This window comes from Amphibalanus amphitrite, unplaced genomic scaffold, assembly GCF_019059575.1.
Source record: "Amphibalanus amphitrite isolate SeventyFive unplaced genomic scaffold, NRLGWU_Aamphi_draft 000449F_arrow, whole genome shotgun sequence".
Taxonomy (NCBI): Eukaryota; Metazoa; Arthropoda; class Thecostraca; order Balanomorpha; family Balanidae; genus Amphibalanus; species Amphibalanus amphitrite.
Window position 1 is genome coordinate 82,726 of NW_024881943.1, and position 20,465 is coordinate 103,190.

At 57.6% G+C, this 20,465-nt stretch overlaps 1 protein-coding gene across 1 annotated transcript; it reads left to right on the top strand.

Moving 5' to 3' along the window:
- The first annotated feature begins 425 nt into the window (after nucleotides 1-425).
- LOC122391687 lies at nucleotides 426-20,166 on the top strand. The gene is made up of 8 exons (XM_043385854.1): nucleotides 426-702; nucleotides 1,526-1,640; nucleotides 2,035-2,429; nucleotides 2,760-2,971; nucleotides 3,255-3,437; nucleotides 17,467-17,649; nucleotides 18,346-18,505; nucleotides 18,969-20,166. The coding sequence occupies exons 1-8, from the start codon at nucleotides 552-554 to the stop codon at nucleotides 19,139-19,141; spliced, it is 1,572 nt and encodes a 523-aa protein (XP_043241789.1). The 5' UTR covers nucleotides 426-551; the 3' UTR covers nucleotides 19,142-20,166.
- Nucleotides 20,167-20,465: the final 299 nt, after the last annotated feature.

Consider the following 20,465-nt stretch of genomic DNA (forward strand, 5'->3'; position numbering starts at 1 on the left):
ACTGACTGTGAACCATTTCTAAGTTAACAGAAGGACAGTTTAATTAGACAGATTAGTCATGTGATAACGGCCCTTTGTGTGCCCTGAGATGGTGGTGCGTTCTGCGCCGGCCTACTATCCCTCTATCAGTAACCGGCGCACGGCGGACCCCCTCTGCCCGGCCCTACATCCGGTACACCTGTGCCGAGTGTTTTATTCAATCGCCGATTTCTGTGCGCGCCGAGCCCGCCCTCAAACGACTGCAGTCACGCGACCATTACCGCGGAGACGTCGGTGGCACCACCGGCCGAGCTGGGCGGGCGCCGCTCCATTATTGATGGCGTCACGGGTGCGGGCGCCCACAACACGGCCCGATCACCGGGCGCCGGACACAACACGGCGTCGTCAGGCCCGCGCCGCCGGGACCGGGCGCCCGTCGGCCGGCCGTCCGTCGGTAGGTCGGTCAGTGGCGCGCGGCGGGTCGCAGCGGTCAGGCGGCGGCGGGGGAGTGTCATGGAGGGCACTTAGCCCCGGCCCCACTCGCCATCGCCCGGGCGCAGCGTCGAGCGGTGATGGGGGTGTCGTGGGGGACGGGTGCCGAGGACCTGCCGCCAGGGGTGGACGTGAAGGTGGTGTTCGAGAGGACCCCGGCCGCCTACCTGCCCGGCACGTCAGTCGTCGGACGGGTGATACTGACCCTGGAAAACCAGTTCGCCGTCACATGTGAGCACCGGGAGTGTGTGGGGCTGCGTTATCTCGCTTGTTTGCTATTTAGTGTTATGAGAGTTCCTCGTTAGTCGTAGATATCTTCCGTCTCACCATCTCTTACCCTTACCCTGTTGCCCTGAACAGTAGGTATTGGTATCATGAAAGTCGTACGGAGGCAAGCAACTTCAGTCGACAGTCACTCCTCTGTTCCATATCCAATCAGGCGAGGTACCCTTGCAATGGTTTTGAGGTCTGCCGAGATCCAGCGATATTATGAGCATGAAAAATCTAGAAAGCAATTTCCTTCCACGCACTGCAGCAGACGCATTTAAACTGAACCTCAGGGTGGGCCATGGCTCGTGCTCATTCGCCCACCAGTGTTGATTCTCACTTCTCGGCGCCTGCGGTGTGCTCAAACTCAATACCCCGCTATCCGGAACAGTATAACTTCAGGCGCTTACCCATCCTGCCATCTAGCGGCAACGATGAAAGTAGCAATGCTATCCGGAACAGCATAACTTCAGGCGCTTAACACTCCTGCCATCTAGCGGCAATAATATAAGTAGCAATGCCATGCGGAACAGTATAACTTCAGGCGCCTATCGCTCCTGCCATCTAGCGGTAACTATATAAGTAGTAAGGATATCCGGAACAGTACATATATTTTCAGGCGTTTACCTGTCCTGCAATCTAGTGGCAAAGATATGATAAGTTCTTATGCTTTCCTGAACAGCATAACTTTGTCATTTATGGCTGTCGAATAAGGAGCAACGATTGACAATGCAATTGCGAATCACTACCTACGCATCAGCCCTCACCTGTCCCTCCCGTGCTGCAGGCATCCACGTGCGGTGTCGCGGCGAGACGGTGGTCTCTTTTGTGGACGCTGACCACTCGGTGCGGGCCTGGGTGCCGGACTCCATCACCACGCGGAAGGCGGCCAAACAGGCCCGGTCAGTGAGTCGCTGCACCAGCTCAGACCGCCGGCTGACCAGTGACGGTGCAGTCATTTGTTTGAGTCGCAATGTGCGTTGCTAAGCGATATGGGAAGTTATGTAATTTTATGCAAAGCTTTGACGCAATTACTTAAATCATTACTTACATGTATGACTTCAATATCTAGCAAATAGGTAGTTACATAGTCCGGTTTGAATAGAATATTACGTAGTACGTACCCGGTTGGACATCGGCGCTCGTTTGAATTTGCACTTTGAAGCCGGACGGTCTTGCAAAGTCCATCATGAAGGCCTCGGTATTAGTGCTGTCGGCTGCGCATAAAGCTGCCATGGCACTGTATTGTTCACCGGCCACCACCCTCACACCCACTCCGTCCCATGCCGGTTGCAGAGTCCACCCCACCGCATCACTGAAGACCGCGGCGCTGGTGGCCGACATACACTCCATCGGCGCCTCCATCCTCAATGTCGGCCCCGGCGAGAAGTCCAAACGGACAGACACCATCGGCAGTATGCTGCCGGCGGTGATCAGCTCGGCTCCGAAGCGGGCGCCGCCGGCCCCGGCGCGGCCCGAGTCTCTCCTCAGCGTGCCGCCGTCGGGTCAGGTGACCCCGGCCCGACCCAGGTCGCTGCTCAGTGTGGCCGCCTCGGAGAGGACCTCGCTCTACTCGCAGCCCATGTCTCTGGGCACGGAGCGCCAGATGGGGCCGCAGACGGTGCCGGTGCGGGCGACCCAGACGCTGCTGGACCAACAGCGGGTACTCTTCGGCATCAGAAACTCCGACTGTGAGTGGCGTGCAGTGGAGATGCTGGAGTCGATTTCATAACTTGTGCTGTTACAAAATACTATTCTATTTTATCGTCTTATATGATTATTATCAAGATTTCAATTAAAAAATTAGCAAATTGCCGATTTTTCTGTGGGAAGTTACTTAATAAATATTTATCGAATTCAATTGCATGAGCCCCTAATTTTGACGGGCCCGTAACAAATGTTTCTGACGTTCCACTGACCTCCCCCTGACTCTCAAAAGTCGCTGCAGCCCCGCTGGCCCCGCTGACCTCACTTACCTCTCTCTGACTTCCCCCTGACCTCCGGCTGCCCCCGTCCCTCAGACGCCGCTCCGCTGCCGGCCGGCCAGCACCAGTACCCGTTCCGGTTCGTGCTGCCGGCCGAGCTGCCGCCGGCCTTCTCCGGGCGGTACGGGTTCGTCCGCTACCTGGTGACGGCCGTGGTGGAGCGGCAGATCCCGCTGCCGTCGCTTAGCCGCGCCGCCGCCTTCTCCGTCATACCCGAGAAGGGCGTCAGCGACGTCAAACACGGCTCGGTGAGCAGTCCGTGAGACGATTAACGAGCGGTGGTGGGAATCAAGAGTAGTGAGGAAATGCTTCAGATAAGAATATTGTTTTGAAATACGTAGCTAGTTGGAAATTGAACGTTTCGACCTGAAACAAGAAATCATTTCATGTGATTAAATGCACATTTTTATCAGTCGCTTGTGTATTTTTGTTGTTACGTGCTTCTGCTCTCACTAATGACGGCTTCTTTCAAAGATACTCCGCTGGTTCAACCGGCACTTGACCAGATGGGCCCGCTCTTTTCGCCCTCAGACTGCGACTCGCAGCCAGGCCAGCCGGTTCCTGTGCGGGTTCTGCTGTCGGCGAGGTCCCCTCACCATTTCCCTGGAGGTGGGCCGCCGAGCCGCCGCGCCCGGTCAGAGCCTTCCCGTCAGCGGGGAGGCTCTCAACATCAGCGGCCGCGTCATGCCGGCGACGTCACTACGACTTATGCAGGTACTGACGGCAGTACCGCTCCGGGTTTAGGTATAGCTGACATCACCTCAGACTTGTACGGGTTGTTTGGGTGGGGTCATATTGTCCAGGTTCATGAAAATGAAAATATATGTCGAGCATTAGGTACTTACCAAAAGATCCACACCATTGAATGTAGAAAGCAGATTGCAGGACATCGGAATGTTGCATAGTCAGCTCACTGATTATCTGGCGTAAATAAATTGTTACTTCTGCACGTGACTGCTATTTTCTCATCTATCGTGATAATCAGGCGCCACAAAGAGTTCATTCAGCCCCAAACTCAGTCCGCGAAGCTTCCAGCTAGATTAGGTGGCACCAGCATCGTCATCCTCGCCTGTCAAATTACGCCGTAACGACGTAATGTCACAACAGCGGCCCCACTACCAGGCTGAGCGCCGACCCAGTGTTTGCTGAGCATCGGTCGTTAGCCGCCGTATACGGCGGCTCCGAGGGGACTCGGCCACTCGACCAAAGTGGCACCGGCCGCCGGCGCCACTGCTGGCCACGGGAGGCTCACGGGTGAACTGGTGCGGTGGTGTTACTGATGGGTGAGGTGGCGTGGTGAGCTGCAGTGGCACCACCGCGTGCTGTAGTGCCACCATTCGGTGCCTCGAGTACGGTTCGTCACATGACCATTGACCAATCCTTACTCGTAACAGCAACGACATAATCCTTCCTCTAGATGGCTATGATGCATGAACAGTACCTTGCCATGAAATCGAACATTTAAGCAGCAACACTGCACTTCAGACCATATTGCGGGCTCTACCACCATGATTTAACCCTCGCCGGCCGAGGGGGGGGGGGCGGGTGCCGCCCCCCCATAGGGTTTTTTTCGCGATAGCTCCGAACACGCTGGCAATAGAGAGCTGAAACTTGGCATACCTGACCTTTGATCTAAGCCGCATCTTTTGACACCAACCGCATTTTTGGGTCAGGTCAGGTCACTGACCTATGACGTCATAAGTGAACCTCTGCACGGTCTTCAGATGTCGCAACTTCGCAACGCCCTCACTGCCAGAGGAGATGTCACAGGGAAATGAAACTTGCAGGATCTAGTATCCATTATGAGTCCCACAACTTGTATATCTCGGATTTTTCCTAAAGGTCATATGAGGTCAGGTCATTTTCGTGACCTCACCATTATAAGTGTAAGAGTCTTCAGTCTGAAGGAATTTTAGTAGCAGTAAAAGAAAGTCGGATGTGGCAATATGGTATGGCAGCGCGACAGAACTGGCGCGGTGATTCGTGTGACGTGTGCGTCTAGAACGTTCGTTGTTGTTGTTGTTGGGTGTGGCACCACCGTGGGTGCGTCCCGGAACTGAAATGTGGATTTGAGATATGGATGAAGAGTGGGCTCGATATTCGTGCGTTTAATACAAGATTGAAGAAGAGAACGTTTCATCAGCGGTGGGATAAGATTCAAGCCTCAACATGGATGGAATGAAAAAGGAGTCGAAAACTGGAGGTGGAAATGACGCCGCTTCTGCCGCAGTCGCCATGGTGGGTGGATACGGGTCGGGCCTGATGTTGGCCCCGCCGGTTTTTACCAAAGACAGTGACCCGACCACCTTTTTCAGCGCCTATCGGAGAACAGCTCGGGCCAATGGGTGGCCTCTGGAGCGGCAGTTGGACTTGCTGCCTGCGCTGTTTGCCGGGGAAGTTTCGTGGGTTGCTGACGACCTGGATCGGCAACGACCAACCTCCCTGGAAGAAGCAGAAGTAAGGGTGAGGGCGCTTGTGTGGCCTCGTGAACGTCAGCAAGTCAGTCTGCACCGCTTTTACGAAGCCAAAATGAAGAAAACCGACGAGCCCAGGACTTTTGTGACACAACTTCGGAGCCTGCTCAAGGGAGGCATGCCAGACATACCAGATGACTCTAGAGAGAGAATGATCATGGAACATCTGCCAAGGGCGGTGCCCAGTGAATGGCAGCTGAAGTTGCTAGATTCGGATGCCACCACAGTGGAGGCCTACGTGAGGAGGCTGGAGCGTCTGAAGACCTCAGAGCAGCTGGCAAGGGAGATACAGGAGGAGCAAACCAGGAGTGCAGTGCCTGTAAGGTCAGTTGCTGAGCCGAGGAGGAGCAATGGTCGGGGTGGACTGTGCTTCAGGTGTGGAAGGAGGGGCCACTTTGCAGCCGCCTGCAGGGGGCCACCTCTCTCTGCACCAGTTAGTGAATCGAGGCAGGGAGCAGGACCAAGTGAGCCAAGGCAGGGAGCAGGATCAGCATCGTGCTTCTTTTGTGGACAGTCTGGGCATCTTGTCGCCAACTGTCCGCAGAAGGGTCAGCCGGCTCAGCGTCAGCCCGTGAAGTGCTTCAGGTGTGGAGGCCTTGGACATGTTAGCAGACAATGCCCAAGTGATGCTGGAGCCAACAGACAGGGTGGGTCACGGCGAACAGATGTGAGGAGAGTCACCCACTCCAGAGTGTCTGAGCTGAGATGTATTGTGGAAGCTGAGGGTAAGACAGTGGCAGCAGTTGTGGACACGGGCAGCACTGTCAGCTTGATCAGGGCTGCTCTTGTGTCGGACCTCTGTCTGGAGTTGAGTGTGGAAACAGCCCCTGGCTTAGTAGCAGCTAATGGTACTGAGGTGGAGGTGCTTGGAACTGTTGTAGTGGAGCTGAGTCTGGCAGGGAAGAAGAACGAGCACGAGCTGTATGTGGTGGAAGACCTCACCGATTCTCTTCTGCTTGGCCTTGATGCTCTCAAGAAGTGGAAGGTGACTATTGACTGTGGGTCAGGCCGACTCGCGGTTGATGGAAGAGAACTGGACTGCTCAGAGACACCTGTGGTGACGAGAGGCGAGATCTGTTGCCCATCCAGGAGTGAGTCGTTCATCTGCATCCGACGCATCAGCTGCAACAGTACTATGGTGTTCAGCCCTGCTGATGTCAGCGGTGTGAAGGTGGCACCAGGTCTACATCATCGGCACCAGGGGTTCCTGTTCGTCTACTGAACCTGGGAGACGAGGAGGTCAGACTTCCATCTGGCACGATGCTGGGTGTTGTTGAGGAGTTAGCAGTGGAAGGTGATGTCGTGACGGTGAGAGCTTTGCAGGCGAAGTCTGCATCAGGAGCGGCTGCGCCAGGAGGAGCCGGCGCGCCAGCTACACCAGGAGCATGCACACCAACTGTACCAGATGCATGCACACCATGTGCACCAGCTGTGCCAGGAGTGGGGACGCCTTCCGCATCAGGAGAAGCGGAAGCACCTAGAAGTGTACCAGAGACAGCAGTGCCAGAAGGCGCAGGAGCGACAGTCCCAGAAGCCAGAGTGATGGTGACATCTGGAGACACCAGAGCTGGTCAGCCCAGTGTGGACCATCTCCAACCAAACTACCAAGAGAAGTTCCGAGCACTTCTCCAAGAATACCAGGAGGTATTCTCTACTGCTGAAGACGACATCGGCAAGTACACTGGTGACCATGTGATGATCATTGAAACAGGAGATGCTGAGCCCGTTCGACAGAGGGCGTATCGGACGCCACTTCACCTCCGGGATCAACTTCAAGAGAAGCTGAAGACACTGGAGAAGCAAGGACTCATCGAGCAGTCAACATCACCGTGGGCATCACCTGTTGTGCTCGTTAAGAAGCGTAACAGCCAGCAATTGCGGTTCTGCTGCGACTACCGGGCCGTCAACGAGAAAGTAAAGCATGACGCTTTCCCACTTCCGAGAGTGGAGGACCTTATTCAGGCGACAGGAGGTGCTCGGTACTTTTCAGTTCTAGACCAAAGGGCAGCCTATTGGGCCATCCCTCTGGAAGAGAAGTCGAAGGAGGTGACAGCGTTCGTCACTGAGTACGGGCTGCATCAGTGGACCAGGATGCCGTTCGGCATGAAGACCAGCCCAGGATCATTCCAGAGGATTATGGAAGATGTGCTGCGGGGGCTAAACTGGAAGCAAGCGCTAGTGTACCTGGACGACGTGGTGATCTTTACGAAGACACTGGACGAACACCTGGAGTTGTTGGCTGAGCTGCTCGAGAGGTTCCGCGTCAATGGACTGAAGCTCAACCCCAGCAAGTGCACCATCGCGGTGACCAGCGTGCACTTTCTTGGCCATCAGCTGGATGAAGAAGGGATCAAGCCGTCGTTGGAGAAGGTGGAGGCCATCCAGGCCTGGCCTGCCCCAAGAGACGTCCACGAGTTGCGTCAGTTCCTCGGATTCTGTGGCTATTATCAGCAGTACGTGCATCACTTCGCTGAGAAGTCTGCGCCTATGACAGACCTGCTGAAGAAAGGAGTCAAGTTCCAGTGGACGAAGAGGTGTGAAGACGGATTCCAGCAGCTCAAGAAGGACCTTGAGAAGTATCCAGTCCTGAAGTTCCCCAGGGTGGAAGAGAGGTTCACACTCACAACGGACGCAAGCGGAACAGGATGGGGAGCGGAGCTTCGACAGGAGTCCGGCGTGGTAGCATTCGCGTCAGGAAAATGGAATGCTGCTGAAGCCAACCGAAGTGTGACGGAGCGGGAGCTGACTGCTGTGGTGAAGGCGGTGATCAAGTACCGCCACTACCTGATCGGTCAGAAGTTCACCCTGCGAACGGATCATGAGGCGATCCGTTTTCTCCAGAAGGCGAAGCAGCCGGGAGGTCGTCTGTTTCGCTGGCTAACCCTCCTACAAGAGTATGAGTTCGACGTGGAACATGTGCCTGGCAAGTCCATCCCGCACGTGGACGCGCTCTCTCGTTGCCTGGTAAGAGCAGTGCAACAGGAAACTACAGACATCGAAACTGAAGAGGAAGTAGACGAAGACGGTCGTCAAGAGGACGGGAGACAGGAACAAGATGAGGAAAAAGATGACGTTCGGTCTGACGACCAAATGGACCAGGATGATGAAGGAGAGGATGCATATCAGGATCAGCAGTTGAAGGATATGGCGGTGGAGTCGGCAAGGGATCCAGTGCTCCGCCAGCTGGTCCATCATCTGAAAGGAGAAGAGGTGACAGCTGAGCATCTGACGACTGAGCAGCAAACTGAGCTGGCATTCTACCAGAGACTGGAAGGACTTCATGTTCGAGATGGCCGAGTCCAGCGCAGGTCACCTGGACACCAGAGGGCGCAGCAGTTGGTTCCGGTTTCGATGAGAGGGCTGGCGGTGCAGCTGGCGCATGCTCCGCCACTGTCAGGACATGGAGGAGTGAAGAGGACCCTGCATCGTCTGACAGCTCGGTACTTCTGGTACAACATGAAGAAGGACGTGCGTCGAGCCTGCGGCAGCTGCAGTTCCTGTCTTGAAGTTAAGCCGAGGAACGTCGCAAGCTCAGAGGGACGTGGCACGGTGCCAGTCTTCGGTGAGCCACTGGCTCACTGGTCAGCTGATGTCCTGGAGCTGCCAGAGTCCGAGAATGGATTCCGGTATGTACTGGTCGTGACCGATCAGTTCACTAAGTGGGTAGAAGCCTTTCCGCTAAGAAGACAGACTGCAGAAGACGTGGCTCAGTGTCTGGTACAAGTGATGTGTCGTTTCGGACTAATGAAATCCCTCCTCACAGACCAAGGACGTAACTTTGAGAGCTCGCTGGTGAAGAAAATGTGCCAACTGATGGGCATCAAGAAGTTGCGCACAACGATCTACCATCCCTGCTGTAACGGATTGGTTGAACGCGTGAACCGGTCGCTGATCGAGATGCTCGCTCACTACGTTGAAGCAGGACAGCGTGACTGGGACCGATGGCTCGCCCTGGTGACTACGGCCTACAACTCAGGCTGCCACAGCACGACTGGCGTGTCTCCGTGGGAGCTGGTCTACGGGACGCCGGCTCGATCTCTGGTGGAAAACGAGCTGGGAGAAGAACAGGAGCTGAGAGGCCGGTCGTATCAGCAGTTCCTGACTCGTCTGCGACAGAGTCTGTCTCTGACCCGAGAGCAAGCTCTGGAGCGGATCAAACGAGACCAAGAGAAGCGGACGGAAGACGGTCAGTCTGGATTTCAAGTGGGAGATCTGGTATACTGCCGCAACTTTACCGCAGGAAAGGGCGTGATGGCAAAGCTACGTCCCAAGTTTGAGGGACCCTACCGCATCAGCGAGGTTCACCCACCTGACTACATCATCAAAAAGGGGAGGAAGAAACGTGTAGTTCACGGCAGCCATCTTAAGAAAGCTGGCCTACTGGTAGCGGATCATCAGGTGATGGAAGAGAGTCCAGACGATGCGGAAGAAGAGGGCGGGGAACGTCCCGAACGCATCGAGCCGATGTCGACAGTGGAGCGGCCGCCGGGAGTAGTGTTCCTGACTACGGGTCCGGCACCGTCGTGGCAGCAGAGTCCAGTGACCCTGCCATCACCGGGAGCTGTGGAGTCGCCTTCGGTCAGGTTGCAGCCGCCGCCGGGGGCGGCTGAACTGGGGCTGCCTGGAGCGGCTGGGTCTCAGCCGCCAGGAGCGACTGAGCTGGAGCTGTCGGGGGCGGACGGCTCGCGACCGCCAGGAGCGACTGAGCTGGAGCTGTCGGGGGCGGACGGCTCGCGACCGCCAGGAGCGACTGAGCTGGAGTCAACGGGAACGGGAGCAGCCGGATCGGAGCCGCCGGGGGCGGCTCAGCTGGCGTCACAGAAGGATCAGCTGGTGCAGTCTGGAGCTGAGTCGGAGTCTTCGCGGGTGGCGGATTCGATGTGTCCGCGGGTAGCTGATGCAGTGCTGTCGCAGTCAGCTGGTGCAGCACCGTCGCAGTCGGCAGGTGCAGTGTCGCGTTCGGTTAGTGCTGACCGGTCGCGAGGGGCTGGTCCGTCGAGACCAGATGGTGAAGTGTTACGGTCAGCTGAGTCGTGTGTGTCAGCAGCACCGTCGAGTGCAGCTGGGGGAGTGAGGCCGCGCGTGGCCGATGGGGTGCGCCGCGAGCCTAGTTCGGTGCCGCTAAACGGAGTGGAGACGCCCTCGCAGCGTGAGGGACTCGCACAGGTGGTGATGGCGTCAGAGTTGACTCGTGGACGACCAAGGCGCAGGGGTAAGCTGCCTGATCGCTTTAAGGACTTTGTTATGGAGTGAAGAGTTGTTCTCAGTTCGTTTGGTTGTCTAGCCAGCGGTGAAGGCTCTAATGATCTGATTGAGTCAGTTTTTGTTTGACAGGTCCTTGACGTCTCTCGAAGGTCTGTTTTCGTTCGACGCCTGTCTAATGTGTTTCGTATGTTTTCCGCTGCCTAGTCGATTCATGTTTGATCAATAAGTCTACTTTAGGAGAGGGGAATGTAAGAGTCTTCAGTCTGAAGGAATTTTAGTAGCAGTAAAAGAAAGTCGGATGTGGCAATATGGTATGGCAGCGCGACAGAACTGGCGCGGTGATTCGTGTGACGTGTGCGTCTAGAACGTTCGTTGTTGTTGTTGTTGGGTGTGGCACCACCGTGGGTGCGTCCCGGAACTGAAATGTGGATTTGAGATATGGATGAAGAGTGGGCTCGATATTCGTGCGTTTAATACAAGATTGAAGAAGAGAACGTTTCATAAGTCAATGGGGAAAAATTCAAACTGCTATTCTGGCGCCGGGAACGATCTCCAACTATCTCAAGCACACAGAATCGTGATTTTATGCACTCCTTGCAAGGTTAGATGCGTCGCTTTTGCAATGTTGACCTTGCGTGACGTCATTTATGACGTCATCAAGGTCATATTAGTTTTTCGTCAATAACTCTTGATCAAATTGAGCTAGCGAGTCGGGAAAGCCACCAATGGACTCAGGAAGACCTGCCGAATCGAATGATATGCGATATGACCCCTTTCGACCAACTTCGTGACCTGGGGGTGCTGACCTGACCTTGACCTGAGGTCAACACCCCAAGTTGACCTGACCCGGACAAAAAGCATGTCATTCGACGCGCCTGAGCGAGACGAACACGATGCTGCCAAAATCGGCGCTCTGCGGCCGTTTTTTTGCGAAGTTATTCACCAAAAACTGAACCGTACCTTGGGGCACTTGACCTGACCTCAGAGGTCACCGGTTGACCTAGGACCTTAAAATCGGGTACCAATCTCTGCGTCTCGTAACGGCGCACACGCTCGTTTTTTCCGCGACGCGCTAGCTCCACCAGGGACGAAACGGCGAGGGGGGGTCGTACCCCCCCCCCCCTCGGCCGGCGCGTATGTAGAAAACCAATAGGTCCGGCGAGGGTTAAATGTTTAATTGTAAGTAACCAGCTCCAAGGAGCGCTCAGCGGGACTGCGTTACCTCACCACTCCGAAAATCAATGCGACTGCCATGCTATGGCACGCAGCACTCGTAACTCAGCACTGCTACCACCGCAGTATAATGGCAGGTGGTCAGTGTACCGGAGGCGGCGGTCGTAATGGCACCAATGTGCGGTCGGTATACCGAATTTACAGGGGTCATCTCCGCCCACTCGGGGTGGTGAGGTCAGCCGGGCGATCCCGGTGGGAAGCATAAATCACCAGTAGCAATGGACGGTATCTTATGACCTCGTTGTTCTGTCGTGACCTCAGTCCCCGCGCACAGACCGGGCGGAACGGTACGAGAGGTATTCCTCGTTCTCGGCTCAGTGCACGCGTGACAGGCGATACGTCCTCCCTCGCCGGGCGCCGGTGCGCGACTGACGTCACAGCGCCAACCCGCGATTGGCGCGCCCCCGACGGCGTCCGCACAAACTCCCGGTTATTAACACCGCGCAGAGGTGGCGCGACGCCACACCCGGCCCCCCTTACTAATGAACAAACTTCCCCACTTAGAAAGGAGAAACAGGTAGTAAGATGAAAAGCAAACCAACGCGGATCTACGCAATATAGCTCGCGTCCACACATATTTAACTGACCATACAGCGATTCCCTAGCTCGGGGCGCATTTCTACTCACACCTCCGCGATCAGACGGCGCGTGGGCTTGCGCTGTCTGTTGGAGAGGCGGCGAGCGGTTTCGTTGGCGGCACCATCTCGGGCCACGCCGCCGGAGCCTGTCACCTCACCGGCGCCGCCGCCCTCGACACTGGAGGCGCCGGTCGGCATGCCCGAGCCGCCGTCACGTGCCGCACACGCCTCCCCGGTGTGCGCGCTGCTGCTGCTGGCCGCTCCGACACTTGCCGCCGAGCTCAAACCTGCGGCCGCTGCTCCGTCGCCGACCGGTGAGCTCGAACCGGCGGCCGCTGCTCCGTCGCCGACCGGTGAGCTCGAACCGGCGGCCGCTGCTCCGTCGCCGACCGGTGAGCTCGAACCGGCGGCCGCTGCTCCGTCGCCGACCGGTGAGCTCGAACCGGCGGCCGCTGCTCCGTCGCCGACCGGTGAGCTCGCGCCGTCACGGCTGACGGCCGCGCGTGCGGTCTGGCCGCCGTCCGCCCACTGACGTTCATGGGGAGGAGCCAGTCCGGCCCGCCTGGTGACTCCGCTGCCGCCGCCGCCGCCACTGTCCCCTCCTGCCTCGGGTGAGGCGCCGCTGGGAGGGCGCTGGCTGCCGTCGTTGCCGGGGGCGGCAGGGTGGCCGTCCGCTGCCAGTAGCTGATCCGCATGTCGGGACCACACCGCGCCGCCGATGTCCACTTCGTAGGACACAGGCCCGGGCCGTGCCACCACCGTGCCCCGGATCCACTTTTGTCGGCCGCCGTACGCGCGGGCCCACACGGCCGCCCCCAGCCGGAACTCGCGCGCTCGGCCACCCGCTGCCAGTTGCTGTTCCACCCGGGCCGCGCGCAGAGTGGCGTCGGCACACGGCACCAGCAGGTTAAATCGTGTGCGGAGATTCCGGCCGTAAATCATCTCCGCTGGCGTCCGCCCGGTCACAGCGTGTGGGGTTGAACGGTACGCGATCAGGAATCTGGCTAGCGCCCGCTCAGCTGACACGCCCGCCTCCGCCGCCGCCTTCAGGCCGTTTTTCAGCGTACCAACGGCCCGCTCCGCCAGCCCATTGGACGATGGGTGGTACGGCGCCACTCGCGTGTGTCGGATGCCGTTCGCCGTCATGAACGCGGCGAACTCCTCGCAGGCGAACTGAGGACCGTTGTCACTCACAAGCTGCACCGGGAGGCCCAGTCGAGCGAACACCGTGCGCAGCGCCGCCACCGTCCGCTCCGCCGTGGTGCTTTTCATAGCCAGCACCTCCAGCCACTTGCTATAGCTGTCCACGATCACCAGGTAGCTGTAGCCCAGCAGCGGTCCGGCGAAGTCCACATGGACTCGCTCCCAGGGCCCGCCGGCCGGCTCCCATGGGTGACGGATAGCGTGAGGTGGCTCCGCGCGCTTGGCTGCGCACGCCGCACAGTCCCGAGCCGCCGCCTCCAACTCCGCATCCAGACCGGGCCACCAGACAAATCTCCGTGCGAGCTGTTTCATCCGGGCGCACCCGAAATGTCCCTCGTGTAGCTCGTTCTTCACCTGCGTGCGTAGGGCCCGCGGAATTACGATCCGGCCGCCCCACAGCACGCAGTCTGCGTCCGTTGACAGTTCCTCCTGGCGGGTTTTGTACGGGACGAGGTCAGGATCCACGACTGCGTCCCAGCCCGATCTGACCGCCGCCAGTACCCTGGCCAGTACTGGGTCTCGGCGGGTGGCCGCGGCGACGTCCCTGGCTGTCAGCGCCGGTCCGTTCTCTGTCATGAACAGCACGCTGTGTCCATTGGAGTCGGCCTCCTCCTGCGTCGCCGCCTGCTCGTCCACCCGGCTCCGCACCGGCAGTCGGGAGAGAGTGTCGGCCACTCTCATCTCCTCCGTCCTGCGCAGCTCCACCCGGTATTGGTAGGCCGCCAGCTGGAGAGCGTACCGCTGCATCCGGGCTGCGGCGAGCGATGGCAGCTCTCTGTCCGGGCTCAGTATCCGAGACAGCGCTCTGTTGTCCACGACCAGCGTGAACGGTCTGCCGAACAGGAACTGATGAAATCGGCGGATGCCGAACGAGACTCCAGCCGCCTCCTTCTCCACCTGCGCGTATTTCCGCTCCGTCGGAGTCAGTGTTCGTGACGCGTAGCTCACGGGTCGCTCCAGCCCGTCCGGCGTCACGTGGACCAGAGCGGCTCCCAGCCCGGTGGCGCTGGCGTCCGTCACGAGCTTCAGAGGGAGTGAGACGTCGTACCTCATCAGCACTGGCGGGGAGGACAGCATCCTCTTCACCCTGCTCACAGCCGCTGAGCAGGCCGCCGTCCACCGCCACGACACGCCCTTTTTTAGTAGGGCGTACAGAGGTGCCAGGACCGTGGCGAGGTCCGGCAGCATCCTCTGGTAGTAGCTGACCGATCCGATGAACGATCTCAGTTGATCGACGTTGGTCGGTTCTGGTGCCTCCTTCACTGCCCTGGTCTTGTCCTCCAGTGCCTTCAGTTCAGTAGCAGAGACCTCCCATCCCAGGTACGTGACCTTCTCGGCGTTAAACACGCACTTCTCTCTCTTCAGACGCACCCCGTTCGCCTTCAGACGCTCCAGCACTTTGTCCAGCCGCTCCACAAGCTGCTCCTCCGAGTCTGCAGTCACCAGCAGGTCGTCCAGGTAGCACACGACCCCCTCCAGTCCATCAGTCACCTGGTCAATGACCGACTGGAACAGAGCTCCACATGTGGCAATGCCGTAGGGCAGGCGGTTCATCCTGTAGGCGCCCCGCTGTGTTGTCACAGTGGTCATGTCCTTCGACTCCTCTGTCAACTCACACTGTTGATAGGCGCATTTACAGTCCAGTTTGGCGAACCTTTTGCCCTTGATGCAGGCAAACAGCTCCTCTGGAGTCCTGAGTGGGTGCCGGACAGGCTCCAGCTGCGGGTTGACAGTGATGCGGTAGTCTGCACACAAGCGCACACCGTCCTGCTTCGGGATAGGCACCAGCGGTGTGCCCCACCCGGAGTAGACTCCTGCTTCCACCCGTTCAGCGATTCCTTCCTCCACCCAGCGGTCCAGTTCCCTGTCGACCAGCGGCTGCAGGGCAAATGGTACAGTTCTTGCCTTCCTGTACACTGGTTTGGCACCTTCCTTCAGCTTCAAGCTGATCTTGATTGGCACCCTTCCCAGTTCTTCGCTGAAGACCTCCTGGTGTCTTGCCAACACATCCTCCAGCTGCTGCTCCCTCTTCAGCTGCAGCACCCCGTGTGGGGTCAGGCCCAGGGCTGCCATCCATTCCCTGCCCAACAGGTTCACTGGCTTAGGGAAGTCGACCACCACCAGACGCAGGTTCTTCTGTTTTGTGCCACGCTGAACCTTCACCACTGCCTCACCCTTGACAGGGATGGCATGTCCAGTGAACGACGACAGCACCAAGTCCGATCTCTGTAGGCACAGACCTGGAACACTGCTGTCCGATCCTATGATGGTCACTGGGCTTCCCGTGTCCACCACAAACTCCATGTCCGTGTCGTTGACCTGTAGGGTCATCTTCAGTGGGGCCATGTGACTGGCCTCTGACCCCTGACCCTGCTGCACACACCACAGCTCTGTCTCGGGCTGGGACACTTCCTGCACTGGGACAGGAACTACCTTGCTCTTGCAGTTTTTCTTGAGGTGTCCGAGCTGTCGGCACTTGTAGCAAACCGGACCACGCCCCTGCCGCTTTGTCGGTGTCCTCTGTTGCTGCTGCTTCGGCTGCTGCTGGCACTCCGCTCTCCTGTGGCCCGGCTGGCCACAGCGGTAGCAGGTCAGCTGACGCTCGGCCACCAGCTGAACAGGCTCAGCCGCTGGGCCGGCTGGCCCAGCCACCAGCTGTCCCGGTTCAGCCGCTGAGCTGGGGCCCCGCATCTGCTCAATGAGAGCCTCCGTCCGTTCCATGGCAGTGGCAGCAGCCACCACATCCTGCAGAGTGAGCTGGTCGCCCCGCTCAGCAGCCCGCTGCAGCAGCCGCTCCTGTAGCTTACCCTTGGTGCCGGCCAGGCATTGGTTCCGGACCTCCTGGTCCACACTCTGGCCAGTGAAGCCGCACCGGTTTGCAGCCACCCGCAGCCGTGCCAGGTAGGCCTCGAATTTCTCACCAGCCTCCATCCGGATAGTGCTGAATGCCAGTTTTTCCGCGATGGTGTTGCGGGCAGGGGTGAGGTAGGCCCTCAGCTTGGCCTTGCTGATCTCATACGCCCCCTCCACCCCGACCGGCTCTGGCAGCGTGCCAAACACCTGTTGCAGGTCCGGACCGATCAAGTGCAACAACATGGCTCGCTTCCGCGCCTCGCTGGTCACATCCAAAGCATCCAGGTAGAGGTCCACACTCGTGAGCCACCGGTCAAAGTCACCGCCCATCACGAACCGGTCCACGCCCGGGAGCATGGGCGCCGCCATGATTGTTTATCCGACCGACCGCACGGCTCTCCCCCTCTCCAACAGCTGACGAGCGCAGTCAGCTGGCGCCAGAGGTTCACTGCCGCTCCGCCACGCGGCGCTGGCTGCTTCCGCCAAAAATGGCGTCGGTCCGTCAGTGACGTCACAACCCGGGTCTCGGTCGCACGACGGCTCAACCCGCCGCAGGCCACGGGTCTCCGGCAAACTGCCACCCGCACCGCACGAACCGTCACGAGTCCCGCACGTCCCCCGACCGTCCACGGCACTCCGCCATACGCCACTGGCACGTCCGAGTCCGCGACACTACCGCGCCCCGCCGGCCGCCGCACCGCACCGCCGCGCTTAGAACCGTTCGACTCGTCGCCAAGGTGTTCTGTCGTGACCTCAGTCCCCGCGCACAGACCGGGCGGAACGGTACGAGAGGTATTCCTCGTTCTCGGCTCAGTGCACGCGTGACAGGCGATACGTCCTCCCTCGCCGGGCGCCGGTGCGCGACTGACGTCACAGCGCCAACCCGCGATTGGCGCGCCCCCGACGGCGTCCGCACAAACTCCCGGTTATTAACACCGCGCAGAGGTGGCGTGACGCCACACTCGTGACCCGTGTTGACACCGTTACCTGCAGTTGGTAACTATGTAGCCCCTGTTGTTGACCCCCCCCCCTCCGCAGTTGGTGACCCGAACCGTCCCTGATGACCTGTACCTGCTGACCCCTCCCTTCCTCTGCAGCTGGTGACCCGTATACCACCTCTGCGTGCCCATCCCTCGTTCCCACCGCAGCGGGTGACCCTTGTGCCCATTTGCTGACCCCTCCTCCCTCCCTATCCAGCTGGTGACGTACCGCACTGGCTCCGGCACGTCCCACCTGCTGGACCGTCGGGTGGTGAGCGGCGCCGAGCGCGGCCCGCTGCCGCCCGGCAGGTCGGAGACGTTCGCCGACCTCCGGCTGCTGGTGCCGCCGCTGCCGCCCTCCTTCAGCTGCCCGCTCATCGACGTCCGATACGCCGTGGAGGTGGGTCACACGAAATAAACCGACCCGACATAAACGGATCTCAGGTAAGCAGACATGAGATAAACCGACCCGATGTAAACGCACATGAGATAAACAGACCCAATATAGGCGCACCTAAGATAAACGGACCTGAGGTAAGCGGACCTGAGCTAGATGGGCCTGAGGTAAACGGACCTGCGATAAACGGACCTGAGATAGACGGACTTGATATGTACAACAGAACAAAGATACGAGGCTGAGGTAAACGGATCCGAGCTCGGACCTGAGGTGAACCAAGTCGAGATAGCGAACCCGAAATAGACGGAGCTGATATAAGCGGATCCGGCGTTACTCGACCTGCCGGAGGTAGACGGACCCGAAATAAGCGAGCCCAAGATAAATGGACCCGAGATAAACGGACCTGAGGTGAACGGACCCGGGGCAAACGGACCTGAGATAATCCGGACCAGCAAATAAGCAAACCTGAGATATAATTGTGCCTGAAATAAACGGACCTGAGACACGAAACCGAATTTAAGTTAATCGCTTCCTTTGATGGCCAGACGGAGTCGTGTTAGGACGGTGCAGCGTGTCCATTGTCGACACTCGACAGGTGACGATCATGCACCCAAACACGGGTTGGAGAACTCGGCGTTGGAGAACTCGCCCGGTCCTCGTGCCAGAGTTCTCACCCGGTCCTGACCGCTCCCCCGGCAGGTGACGATGGAGCACCCGGACCCGGTGCTCACGCTGCGCACCGCCGTACCGATAACCATCGGAACACTGCCCTACCTGAAACCCCCTGCCGACGAGACGCAGCCGGTCGTGGAGACGTCTACAGCAGCTCTCCGTCTGGGCGCCGCCTATAAACACCTCCGTGAGTAGTGTTCGCCGCCTACAAACACCTCCGTGAGTAGTGTTCGCCGCCTACAAACACCTCCGTAAGTGAAGTGTTCGCCGTCTATTACTGACACCTCCGTAGACCGTAAGTAAAGATTCCGTTATCCCTCCCAGACGACGACTAGTGACATTTGCACATGGTTGTTGTATGTAATTTGATGAAGTTGGTGCTCGATGATTTCGGTGAAGATATCTAATTATTATTTGAGAAAGTAGCAATTCTGAAATTGAAGAACTAACTACCGGTAACTGTTTTGAGCATTAGACAATTGCATAACAATTGCATAGTTAGGTATTTGCACGAAACGATGCCTTCCATCTGTGAGACATCTTGTTTATTGTGTAGTTAACCTTTTTTGCATCCTTAAAATTCAAAAGAAACGTTTACCCTGGTTCATTTGTAAAAGCACTAATATAGCGTTGATCTGTCCCGGTTTCAGCTGCGTACACCCTCCGTCCGTGTTTCTGGGGCGCGCGCAGTATCGAGGGCGACACGGACCGCCGGCAAAGCTCGTCGCGCCGCTGTCTGGTGCTGCCCGGCCACGACGCGTGGACGCCGTACTACCCCGTGTTCCGTGAGCCGGACACTGAGCTGCAGCGTCCCGCCGAGTGACGGGCGGCAGGCGCCGCGGTGTCAGAGACTCGGTGGATAGGGTGAATGTGTACCTGAAACCGGTGGATTAAAATGTTATATTTTTGACTGCTTCGTGGTTTCGCCGTTTGTTGACGTAAGTTGTAATCAGAAAAGTGACTCGTCTGAAGAGGGCTCGAGGGCAAACTCAAGGTCCAACACTCGAACTCGGTATTAGTGCATTATAGGTTTAGCTCCAGAATCCAGAATTTATGCATTTCTTAAACGCATTTAAATGTATTTCTTATGCTACAAAGAAATCGCTGCTTTAATTAAGCACAATAAATTACGTGCAGTTCACTTCTCATCGTTCCGTCTTTTCCATCCTCAGGATAGTCAAATCCTTTTCTCCTCCAGGCCTCAACCCCTGCCCCGGGCTGGACTGGCAACTTTATCCCATGCGGGAAGCGCTCCCATAGGAGCACGCCCGTAGCCGGGTGCAGTGAGTACCAGTGCAGGCTGGGTGGCCTGTCGCACTAGATGGACTCAGCCCCGGAGAATCGCCAGGGTGCCCGCCCAGACCAATATCTCCCCCTAATCCCTATCATCCTTCCAGCCCTTGGTCTCGTCCGACCAAAAGGGCCTAATCCAACAAAACCAAGAAAACAATGTTTAATTCTCGATGAGATAAAGCTTGCATTATTTTCAGTCGTCCAATTCTGAAAAAACATTCATCTTCATCGCTCACTCAACTTCCAACACGTTGGGCCATTGTAAGATAACCAAGTAAATCAACACAATAACGGCTACCTGCAGGCAAGGCAGCGATCATCTAGGTATATCAAACTTTTTGTCCCCGTCACGGTACGAAAATACCTACACGTAGCATGATATGACCCAGGTTTAATAAAGCCGTTTTGTTTCCCAGTCCTCGTTTCTAGATTGCCGTATGTTACCTCGCAATGTAAGGTGCTAAGCCCTGTAGTATAGTGTGCGGCTTGTCGTGACACATTTATGTCTGACGTATCGAGGTCATGTCTGGGCCGGTTACAATACATGGACGGAAGGCTCGTGGTCTTTTGCCGGCGAAGGTCTGGAATTGGATGGACATGGTGTAACGCTCTTTTACCATTTTTCATATCATATTTTATTCCCTTTTATACCGGACCTATTTTTCATCGCTCTGCCCTGAAAAATGGTTTAGACAAGGGCCTATACCATCAAATGGAACCCAACACTATAACATATAAGTGAGATCCCGGAAGATCCCGACGCTCGCCTTGCTAACAGCACGCTAACAGAATCGCTCGCTCGCCTCGCTAACAAAATAGCCTTCGCCCTTCGGTGGGAGCGGCAGCGCCGTGCG